The sequence below is a fragment of the Jaculus jaculus genome, chromosome 5, assembly GCF_020740685.1.
Source record: "Jaculus jaculus isolate mJacJac1 chromosome 5, mJacJac1.mat.Y.cur, whole genome shotgun sequence".
Classification (NCBI taxonomy): domain Eukaryota; kingdom Metazoa; phylum Chordata; class Mammalia; order Rodentia; family Dipodidae; genus Jaculus; species Jaculus jaculus.
In genome coordinates, this window is record NC_059106.1 from 3,012,832 (window position 1) to 3,025,258 (window position 12,427).

The following is a 12,427-nucleotide window of genomic DNA, read 5'->3' on the forward strand; positions in this document are numbered from 1 at the left end:
ACTTAATTAATCCTGGCTCCTGCAGAAGCCAGGAGGGCAGTGGCCAGGCAGCAGCTCACAGCGCCTGGAGCGCCTGCCGCCACGCCTGCCCCTCCTGAGGGCCTGTAAGCACCACCTGTTAGCCAGAACCAGCCCTCCTCCTCCTCAACCTGCCTTTTGTCGGGTATTCTGTCCCAGTAACTATAGAAACTATGTGTAACTGAAGTTTACGTGTTTGGAAGTATAGGTCATGTCATTAAAAGGGGGACCACAAGTGTGGGGAAAGAGGTGCTAAGGAAGAGGGGAGGGGCTGCTGGGGAGGAAGGGCACAAGGGATGTGGGAGAATGGGGGGGGGAGGATCCACAGAAACAAATTATGCTTGAAAATGCTGTAATGAAAACTAATGCACAGTATACTAATTAAGACCATGAAAATAAATTTAAGTGTATGAGGAACTTGAGTATTTATAGATTTGGGCATCTGAGGGGCATCTGGAACCAGGACCCAGGAGATACTGAGGAAAACATGGTAAATTGTCCCAGAAACAGCGCTCTGACCCATCAAACCAGTGCTTGGCACGCTGGAGCCGCTCACTGTGCAGGGTGCAGAGACGCTCTGGAGGCGCGGCTAATCCACACGTCCGGAAGTGATGCTTGACAAGAGCAGCAGAGCCACGCAATAGAAGCTAGTGGAGAGTCCAGGTGGTACAGCCCGCAGCCCACGCCCGCAGCCCCGGCGCCCAGGCGGCCGGGGCAGGTGGATTGCCGTGAGTTAGGGGCAAGTCTGGGTACAGATTTAAGAACGTGTCTCAAACAAGTATACAAAATTTATGTAGCCAGAGAAATTATTTTCTTTACATTATGAAAATTGATTCAGAAAAGTAGAAGGAGCAAAACCCATTTTCTCATCATTATTCCTCAATTGCATATCCCGTTTCAAAATATTCCCCCTGAATTGAGATTTATTTTATCTATTTTTAAAATTTTTTATTTTTTTTTTTATTTATTTGAGAGCAACAGACTCAGAGAGAAAGACAGATAGAGGGAGAGAGAGAGAATGGGCGCCAGGGCTTCCAGCCTCTGCAAACGAACTCCAGACGCGTGCGCCCCCTTGTGCATCTGGCTAACGTGGGACCTGGGGAACCGAGCCTCGAACTGGGGTCCTTAGGCTTCACAGGCAAGCGCTTAACCACTAAGCCATCTCTCCAGCCCTATTTTATCTATTTTTAATCTACACACATTCAATTCTGTGTCCCACTGGTCATTTTGTCTTTTGAGACTGAGTCTTGCTATGTGCTTTAGGCTGGTCTCAAACTCGCAGTCTTCCTGCTTCAACCTTAATATTTTAACTTAACTCAATATTTTATTCCTTGCCCTCCTTTTTGTCATCTGTGGACACAAAATTTTAATCACCATGTGATATCTTTCCATGGAGTAGACTGCATTGTGATAATTGGACACGTGTACCCAGTATGCAAAGGTCAAACCAGAGCAGTCACAAGCACTTCCGTCACTGAGTGCCAGTCAGTCTTCTGCACTGGGAATTATGTATTCCTCCAGTCATTTTGAAATGTGGAATTGCTGTGCGTGCTCGGCATTGTGTGAAACATTAAGTGAGAGGTACCCTACTGCACTATAGAAACCCACAGTTAATCTCTCTGCATTTTGCGCCCCATATCTAAGTTTCCCTATGCCTTGCACTGTCCTTAAAATCTCTAGTGACCAATACTCTGTGCTGTTCTGTGAGATTGACTTCAAAACAAAAACTTTGTGTGCATACATATGCTGTGTGTGTGTGTGTGTGTGTGTGTGTGTGCACGTGTGTGCGTGCATGTGTGTGTACATGTGTGAGTGCCTGTGGAGGGCAGAGGGCAGCCTGGGTGTCATTCCTTCAGGTGCCATCTACCTGGACACATGGTCTCTCACTGGTTTTCTTTTTGGTTAGAGGCATGTGCCACCACACCCAGCTTTCCACTGGTCTTGAGCTCACCAAGTATGCTAGACAGCTGGCCAGCAAGCGCCAAGGATCCTCTTGTCTCCGTCTGTCTCCCCAGAGCCAAGGCTACAAGCACGTGCCACCAAACCAGACATGTTGTATGGTTTCTGAGGGTTATCCTCATGCTTGCAAGGGAAGCACCTTACCTATGAAGTTCCCCTCACCCCACCCCACCCTACATTTATCTTTACTTTTTGAATATATCTTATTTATTTATTTATTTGAGAGAGAGAAAGAGGCAGAGAGAGAGAGAGTGTGTGAGAGTGAAAGAATGGGCGCACCAGGGACTGTAGCCACTGTAAACGAACTCCATATGCATGCGGCCCCTTTATGCATCTGGATTATGTGGGTTTTGGAAAATTGAACCAGGATCCTTTGGCTTTGCAGGCAAATGCCTTAACCTCTAGGCAATCTTTCCAGCCTCCTTTATTACTTTTTAAAAAAAAATTATTTGAGAGAGAGAGATAAAGAGAAAAACAAAGAGAGAGAATGGGCATGCTAGACCCTCCAGCCACTGCAAACAAACTCCGGAAGCATATGCCACTTTGTACATCTGGCTTACGTGGGTCCTGGGGAATTGAACCTGGCTCCGTAGGTTTTGCAGGCAAGTGCCTTAATCGATAAGCCATTTTTCCAGTTCCCCACCCCAATTTTTTTAATGGCACCTAATTGGCAACTGAATTGATGTCTCACAGTCACTTAAACACCACTTTTGTGAACATTCTTCTGCAAAAAGCTTTTTCTTGGGGATAGATTCCCAGAAGTGGATCAGAGTGAATGAACAATGTCAGTCAATTGCTTTAACTACTGTAATCAAGGAAAACCCTGCCAAGCAGGTTACTGAGGCAAAGTGAGGGGATTGTGTGAAGAGCAAACAAGAGTCTGTTTGTGCAGCCACACCAGGAAGCGTGTGGGCTGAGGTGCGGAGCTGGTGACTGTCTGCAAGACAGAGGCGAGGGCTGGCCCCTGAGGCCTTCACCCCGTGTGGGCGTCACGGAGGTCACAGGAGACTTCTAGTCCTGTCAGTCTCTCCTCCTGTGGATTCTTCATGATAAAAGTGGGCTCTGTCAACACAATGACATTGGAACTGCCTGCTCTTGAGAAGGATTTGGCCTTGAGGTGAGTCCTCTCCATCATAACCAGGCAGTTGTTCTAGAATGCTCCTTGAGCAGGCAATTCTCTCCCCAAAGTTCCCACTCGTACATTTTTGTTGGGGTGTGTGTGTGTGTGTGTGTGTGTGTGTGTGTGTGGTGCGTGCATATACGAATGTAGATGTGTGTGCCCTGTGCATATGTGTGGAGGCCAGAGGAGGTCTAGCACTCTTCTCCCTCCTTTCCCCAAAGCAGAGGTTCTCGCTGAATCTGGGGCGCCCTGTTGTTCCAGTGATACTGGCGACCAGCGAGCCCCAGGGCCTCCCGTCCTCTCTCCTCAGTGCGGGGGTTCAGGTGTGCATGGTCCCACCTGGCTTTTGACATGGGTGCTGGGGACCAAACTCAGGTCCGCATGGTTGCACAGGAAGTGCTCTTGCCCACTCAGCCATCTCCTCAGCCACAAGTACTGCATTTTTGAGATACCTTTCTGATGCCACTACCTAAGTTGCCAGGCCAGCCTGTCCAGGTGAAGGCCTGTGTGTGCTCAGGAAGCCATTACCCTTCGCGCCTCCCCCCACCCTCTGCCCGCTAGGCTTAGAAGCAGAACCCATGGGCAGGTGTACAGGTGGCCACATTTGCAAGTGTTTGCCCTGACCCCCATCTTCTCCTTCTTTACTTGTATTGATTCATTTGAAAGAGAGAGAAAGAGAGTGAGAGTGAGAGAGAATGGGCACAGCAAGGCCTCTAGCCACTACAAATGAACTCCAGACACATGCATCACCTTGTACATCTGGTTTACAGTGTTGCTGGGGAATCAATCCTGTGTCCTTTGGCTTTGCAGGAAAGTACCTTAACTGCTAAGCCATCTCTCCAGCCCCTGACCCACATCGTTCTTTCTTTCTTTCTTTCTTTTTTTTTTTTTTTTTTCCAAGATAGGGTCTCATTCTATCACTCTAGCCCAGACTGACCTGGAATTCACTATGTATTCTCAGGCTGGCCTCGAACTCAGTGATCCTCCTACCTCTGCCTCCCAAGTGCTTGGATTAAAGGTGTGTGCCACCACATGGGCCTGACCCACATCTTCCCTGTATCCTAGAGATGGATGTAGCCCTAGAGCAGTGACAGTCACATGAATATGTTATGTGGCTGTGGGGGGGGGCACATATGTGCATGTGTATAAGGAGGCCAGGGAACCATCTCCGGTGTCATCCTAAGAAATGCCACCCATCTCCTCTGCAACAGGGTCTGTCCCTAGCCTGGCAAATTAGGCCAGTCTAGTTGCCCAGGGATCCTCCTGTCTCTGCCTCCCTAGTGCAGGGATTATAGGCATGCCACCATGCCCAGCGTCTTACATGGCTTCTGGGGATTTAGCTCAGGTCTGCTGGGGAACCACGCATTTGGCTCACTGAGCTACCTCCTCAGCCTGACGTCCAGCATCATGGAGAAGCTACATGGTTGATTGGGTTTTACTTTGGGGAGGGCATTAGTTGAATCGGTCTCTGTTTGTAGGGGGATTTCACATCCCTAGTGATGATGTTGGGCCAAGCCTCCTAATCCTGGGTGACCTGATTTCTCTCCTTGTGTTAATGAAACATACCTCTTCCCCTCCCCATCCATAAATAAAAGAACAACGAATGCCTGGGCCTGGCGAGCCCCAAGGGACTTAGGAGCTGCCATGTGGAAATATGAGTGCCTGGGGGGAGGGCGCTGGGTAGGCACGACATAGAATTAGTAAAGTGTTAGAGAACCTCGCTGCAGCCTGTGCCGTCTTAAGAGCTACTGTGGACCATGGGAGTGGGTGGGGCTCTGACACACAGGCTCTAACTGTTGCAGGAAGTGGGATTGTGCTTTCTATATTTGCACCACATGAAAAAGAGGGTGGAGCTGGGCAGTTTGGATCCCCAGCACCTGTAAAAACCCGGTGGGAGTGCTGGTCACCTGGAGACCAGGAACCCTGGGTAAGCTGACTAGCTAGACTGGCTGAATCAGCAAGCCCTGGGTTCAGGTGAGAGACTCTGCCTCAAAGAAACAAAGAGAGCGTGGAGGGACATAGCTAGTGTCAGCCTCTGGCCTCTGTGCAAACACACACGCCTGCAAACATGCGCCCACACACATACCCACAGCACATGCATGCCTAACACACATGCACACATGCAGACAAAAAGAAGAAATGAGATTTTTGACATTTTTGCTCATGTTTGTAGGTACAGTGGTAAAGGAAGGATATTTGCAGTTCTGTAAAATTCAATACGCCAGATGAAACTGTCTTTGGTGTTGATTATATTTTAGAATTGCTTAGCAATGTGGGCTACTCTGTGGCATTTGGCTGAAGGGTCTCTTTCCTCTCTCCGGCCCCGCTAGAAGCTTAGACTGCATGGAGGGAAACTTACACGTGAGTTAACCAGTGAGGATTAGTGATTGGCTAACAGTTGACATGTCTGCTCTTCAGATGACACAAGGCACTTGCTGTAGACACTGAGCAACAGAAGTGTGGCTTTCAGGGACGGGGGGGGAGTTCAGTCAGCAAAGTGCTTCCTTTGCAAGTATGAGGACCTGATTCCATCCCCAGAATCCACAGAATGACAATGTGAAGCATGGTGGCACATGCCTGGAGTCTCAGCGCTGGGGAGGTAGAGGCAGCAAGCCTCTGGGACTTGCTGAAAGTCAGCCTGGCCTTTGTGGTGAGCTCCAGGCCAGTGGGAAACCGTATCCCCCAAAATATGGATGGCATTCCTGAGAATAACAATGGACATACGCACACGTGCACCTGTACACATGCACACGCACACGTGCACACACACACATAGATGAAGGATGTAGGGGTCTTTCAAGTCTTTGGTGTGTGAGAGTGCAGGCGTGCACGTGCCATGGCATGAATGTGGAGGTCACAGAACAAACCCAAGCGTCGGTCCTCACCTTCCACCCTGTTTGAGGCAAGGTCTCTTGTTTCGTACCACTGAGAGGCCAGGCTAGCTGGCTAATAATTTTCCAATGCTCCTTGAAATACATACCCCAAAATGACACATTCTGTCTCCCACTACCTCCCAAATAGTCTATTTAATTATTATTATTATTATTTTTTTTTTTTGGTTTTTCGAGGTAGGGTCTCACGCTAGCCCAGGCTGACCTGGAATTCACTATGTAGTCTCAGGCTGGCCTTGAACTCTCAGCGATCCACCTACCTCTGCCTCCAAAGTGCTGGGACTAAAGACATGTGCCAACACTCCCAGCTGTCTATTTAAATTTTTAATCCATCAGTGGATTAAATGACAGGTTAGGTCAGAGCACTCCTGATAAATGCTCCTGGAAGAAACCTCTCCAGACACACACAAAGTTGTACTAAATGAGCCTCAATGTGTCCCTCCATCCAGTGAAGGTGACAGTCACCGTGAGCCATCGTGAGTCTCAAGGCATCCCTCCGCCCAGTGAAGGTTACAGTCACCATGGGCCATCGTGAGTCTCAAGGCATCCCTCCAACCAGTGAAGGTGACAATCAGCATGAGCCATCGTGAGTCTCGAGGCATCCCTCCACCTAGTGAAGGTGACAGTCACCATGGGCCATTGCAAGTCTCAAGGTATCCCTGAATCCAATGAGGTGACAGTCACCATGAGCCATTATGAGTGTCAAGGTGTCCCTCCACCAAGTGAAGGAGGCAGTCACTGTGAGCCATCGTGAGTCTCAAGGCATCCCTCCATCCAGTGAAGGTGACAGTCACCATGAGTCATTGTGAGTCTCAAGACATCCCTAAATCCAGTGAAGGTGGCAGTCACCAATAAACATCATGAGTCTCAGAGTATCTCTCAATCTAGTGAAAGTGACAGTCACCATGAGTCATCGTGAGTGTCAAGGCGTCCTTCCACCCAATGAAGGTGAAAGTCACCGTGAGCCACCATGAGTCTCAAGGCATCCCTCAATCCAGTGAAGGTGACAGTCACCATGAGCCATCATGAGTCTCAAGGCATCCCTCAATCCAGTGACACCCTACCTCAAAAATAAAATAAAATAAAATAAAATAAAATAAAATAAAATAAAATAAAATAAAATAAAATAAAATAAAATAAAAGATGGTGCCTGAAGAATGACAGCCGAGGTTCTCTTCTGGCTCCGACCTGCATATGCTGTGTGTATTTGTCTTGTACACTCAGACTCTCTCTCTTTCTACTTTCTGTACCTGAACATGGTCTACCTGCCATAATCTGGGAAAGGAGCATTCCATAGCATCACTGTCCCCTGTCAGGAAGTAGCACAAACATTAATTGTGTCCTCCCCCAACCCTGGACAAGTGTGCAGGTAAGGGAGCAGTGACAAGTTGTGTGTAAAGGTCGAGCACATCGATGACTTCTCAGTGGGAGGAAACTAATCAGCAGACACTAAAATACCATGAACCTATCCTTCCTTTGCAACTGGGGTGATCGTGGCTCCCTTCCTGCATCTGTCCCAGGGATGTGTGCTTTACCCCAAGGTGGGAGCCCCCAAGGGTAGGAGCTCACTCTTTCTGGGTGTCCAGACAAACGCAGAGAGTTTACATTCTCCTCCGAGGATTGTGACAAGGTTGACAGGGGAGGCTGGGGAGATGGCTCAGTGAGACAAGCTCTTGCAATGCAAACGTGAAGACCTGAGTTCAGATCTGCAGCACCCATCTACAGTGATGAGCGTGGTGGAGTGGGCCTATAACCTCTGCACTGAGGAAGAGAAGACAGGTGACCCTGAAACTCCCTGACCGGCCAGACTGGCTAGAACTGTGAGCTCAGTGAGTGACCCTATCTCAAAACAAGGTGGGCTGAGGAAGGCACCTGACCTTGACCTCTGGCCTCCACACTCACATGCACACAGTATTGATCCCTGGGCCCTGGGAACCTGTGGCGTTGTTCTAGTTTCTCAAGGACTTTCTGAACGGGGCACTAGCTCCTCCATGAATCCATTCTGTCCCTCTTTCCGATAGGACTGTGGCCATGAGCCTAGATCTGGCTCGTGCCAACTGGCTGGTGGCACCAGGTGTTCTTATTGCCTTCATTTTCTTTTCAGGGTTTGAGTGTGTGTCTCTTCCCCTGGGCTCATTCTGAGGTGCTTGGCACCTATGGTGGCCCACCGGATTGCTCAAGTGTTCACCAAATCCCCAGCTTGTCCATGCTCCACACTGTTCTGGGAAGAACGAAGCCTCTAGCTGGGGGCTGGTAAGAAGCTGCTGGGTGAGCTCCGCGCAGTCTTGCTTAGCAGCTCTTACCTGTGACTGACGAATTTGCGGGATTGTGTCTCCTAGTGGGTTTGTTACCACTTCAAACTTTGAGATCATGTGGCTGGTCTGGAGAAAGGAGTCCAAGGTAGATAAAGAAAGGTGCTTTTGGTAACTGAGAAGATGAGGTGGTTGTCAAGTGATGGAGATAAGTTTGGACAGAATCAAGAACTATAGTCATTCTTGTATTTTTTTAAAATCTTTTCTCAGTCTTCATTTTCATTTGGTCCTGTGTTACTGTTACTGTTTTTTGAGAGTGATAGGGCCTTTCTGAGCTCTGGATGGGCTTAGCTTTGGGGTCAGAGTGCCAGACACTCAACAGTCACTAAAACTTCCCAAGCCAGTGAGTTCTTGTCTAGTGACACCAAAGACTGACAAATGCAGATTCAGCAGAAGAGCAAGTTCAACAAAGGGTTATTAGTAAAAGTGAAGCAGAAACAGAGCAGCTTCCAAGCCAGGAGGGGTTCTCTTAACAGGTTACCATCCAGGAACTTGGACCAGGATGTTTTATATTCATGGGGTTGTAAATTAGGTATCAAGTTGAGGTGGATTGGATTGGTTGCTTGGGATGTATGTGGGCACTTTGGACAGGCTGATCAGCTAGACAAAGGTTTGGTTACTTTCTGTAGGCCAGCCAACATCCGGGTGAATCAACATGACTCAGGACATTTTTAGTTCCGGACTCTGCCGCCTGGACTTACAAAGTTTCTATGCTTGTTGGCTCTGTCAGGCTGTACAGGCCTCTGCTTTTTTCTACTTGGGCCCTCACCCTTACCTAGCTGTCTACAAATGGAGGCTGCCTTACCCATAAGCCCTGCTTGCTGGTGCTTTCTTTCTCCTGAGGCTTGTGATGCTCAGGTGTCTGTGGGCTTTATGCCCCAGCACCCTAGTCTTCCTTGCCGGCGACCTTTCCCCATTCTCGGTCCTGTGTCTTTACTTCACCGTTGGCCAAGCCCCCAACCTGCTTCTGTCTCCTCCTATGCTGGGTATCCTGGTTGACGTCTGTCAGGGTGTGGGGGAGGATGAGGAAGTTCAATAGAGAGGGATGTCGAGGCGGACTTTCCTGAGGCCAAAAGGTTTACTAAAGCTGGCAAACAGCATGCCGAAGGTCTAAAAGAAAGGACGTCAGCCAGCCCAGAAAGATCAAAGTTGCTTTGAAGACTTTTGGGGAGTCTACAGACATACCACCCTGAACACACACAACCACATCAGAAATCTCTTTTAGGAGAGAGGAAGTCTTGCACTGTGGGAAAGAGGCCCAGTGAACACATGACCTACGTTCTGTGACTGAAGTAGAGCCATGGGCCATTGACTTAAATACGTGATGGGGCTGTTCTTTCTCTGAGCCCAGGAGTGGCTCTGTGTGTCCATATTGTACGATGGGTTACTTGTATTCATTAGTTGTTTAGGACCTAGTTACCTGGAGAGCCTGTCAATAAGGTGGGCAGAAAGGCATGTAACCTCCTCTTTCTTTTTCCTCACTTAAAAAAGTCCCATTCTTACAAATTATCCTTTATTACTACAAAATCATATTTCCATCTGGGAAAATCCAAAGACATCTACCATGACATGCCTGGAAAAGGCATGCCGAGTAGACACTCTTGTCTAAGCTAGTAGTGATGGCACCTCTTTATGCTTTACACACCATCTCATTTCAATTTTGTGTGGGAATATTATCCACGTGGGAAAAGTGAGGAAATGTAGGCTAAGAGAGATTCAATTCCTTGACCAAGATCATGCAACTTTAGCTAAATGACCCAGCATGGAGTGTCTCATGTCAGAAATCTCACCCTGTGCTGTTAAACTTGGGATTCTCTGACTTGAAGAGGAGGGAAGTTTATCTGCCAGGCAGGGGGTGGATTCATATTGGGAAGACCCACCTACAAGGGCACAGATGGCATGCTTTGAGGTGCTACTGGATGGTGGTCTGTTTTCCATGCAGCCTGAGGATAAAGCCCTGACTGTATTCTTCAAGAAGGACTTGGTATCAATCCTAGGCCCTAGCAATAGGGTAAATTAAAGTTGAGTATAATTTCCATATTGTGTTCTTCTTACCATCAACTTCCTCTTGTTAATACCCCTGTTGTCTGAATTTTTCCTGAGGATATATTTGTGAACAAATTGTTTTTTCACACCAGGCAGGGCATAGATGACAGACAGAAGAAATCATTTTACTAAAGACTAAATAGCTGAACCAGTGAGTTTATTATAGTTACTTACAAACCCATGTATGAGGAATGATGTACAGGAGCATGGATGAGGGATGAGTACAGGAGCATGGGATGAGAGATTAGTACAGGAGCATAGATGAGGGATAAGTACAGGAGCAGATGAGGGATTAGTACAGGAGCATGGATGAGGGATTAGGACAGGAGCATGGATGAGGGATTAGGACAGGAGCATGATGAGGGATTAGGACAGGAGCATGGATGAGGTATTAGGACAGGAGCATAGATGAGGGATTAGGACAGGAGCATGGATGGAGGATTAGGACAGGAGCATGATGAGGGATTAGTACAGGAGCATGGATGAGGGATTAGGACAGGAGCATGATGAGGGATTAGGACAGGAGCATGGATGGAGGATTAGGACAGGAGCATGGATGAGGGATGAGTATAGGAGCATGGGATGAGAGATTAGTACAGGAGCATAGATGAGGAATTAGTACAGGAGCTTGATGAGGGATTAGAACAGGAGCATGATGAGGGATTAGGACAGGAGCAGAGATGAGGGATTAGTACAGGAGCATGGATGGAGGATTAGGACAGGAACATGGATGGAGGATTAGGACAGGAGCATGATGAGGGATTAGGACAGGAGCAGAGATGAAGGATTAGTACAGGAGCATGGATGGGGGATTAATATAGGAGCATAGATGAGGGATTAGTACAGGAGCATGGATGAGGGATTAGTACAGGAGCATGATGAGGGATTAGTACAGGAGCATGGATGAGGGATTAGTACAAGAGCATAGGTATGCGACTATGCATGGGAGCATGGATGACTCAGAGTGAGCTGCATCACCCCACAAAGTCCACACACATGGGGAGACCACCCTCAACGCTGCATCCCTAGGGCGCCCTGCATGACCTGCAGACAACTTTCAGCTCTTTTCAACTCAGCAGTTGCTATTGCTCATGTTACCTTAGTGAGGGACTTAGGAAACCTGTGCTTTGTTTTGTTTACTTTCTGTGTCTTAATGAGCTTTTCTCCTGTAGAAGAAACAGCTGCTCAACAGCTCTCAATGCTTGTTTTTTTGCAGAGCCTGCGTAATCTTAGGAGTGATCTTCCTTCTGTCGTCTGTATGTATAGTGGTCAAAGCCATCCACGACCTCTCGACGAGGCTGCTCCCAGAAGTGGTAAGGCCCTTCTTTCCTAACTCTCTCACTTGCAGTACAGCTCCTGTTGTGAGTCTCACCGTGGTCTACTGGGAAAGTTGGGAAAATAAAGAGGAAGAGACCGCATGACATTTGGGGGGTCCAAAAGAACTTACTTCAGGGATGCTAATGACGGCAGAGTGAAATTTGGAGCAAGTTGAAGAGACTCCAAGTAATTGCATTGGTACCTGGCTCTGTCTTCCTGTTCTTAGACCTGTTGACTACTTTTAAAGCATGATGTCCTCCTATTAGTAAAAAGAAATGGGACTGTTTGTATAGCTATGCTCCAGTCTGTTGATCCATATCCTTCAATGATTGATGTAATAAGAATTCTTTTTGCTTTTCATGCGTTAGTTCAATACCTAAATCTATTCACATTAGGTTTTGTAGCACAGTTGACATTTGGATATAGAAACTAGAGGACACTTTCTTACTGAAATGTCTCACTGATTTGTTCTCTGGATACATCATTCCTCGAACTCTGTCTTTTTTTCCCTCCTCTTGTTATGAATTCTGAGAAAAGACATACTTTTACATCTTCCTAGCAGGAAACCTTAATAGAATGCAGCTGATTGGTTACCAGATGAGGATGCTGCCGTTACAATAATTCTTTATCTGCAAGTTCATGATAGTGTGAATGCAAAACTTGGTCTTGTAGGACTTGATTGGGTTTGAGCTTGGCTGTCATGCAAAATGGTTAAGTTATTAATTTCATTTTTGAAAGAATGCACATAGATCCTTTGAGGTGAT

The 12,427-nt window shown here is 47.5% G+C and overlaps 1 protein-coding gene across 1 annotated transcript in view; it reads left to right on the forward strand.

Annotated features, from left to right (window-relative positions):
- Window positions 1-12,427, forward strand: part of Tmem163 (transmembrane protein 163) — a 227,169-nt gene that overhangs the window by 180,428 nt on the left and 34,314 nt on the right. The window contains exon 5 of the mRNA XM_004668129.2: window positions 11,563-11,659. Coding sequence (XP_004668186.2) covers window positions 11,563-11,659 — 97 coding nt within the window. The remainder of the gene's footprint in view (window positions 1-11,562; window positions 11,660-12,427) is intronic.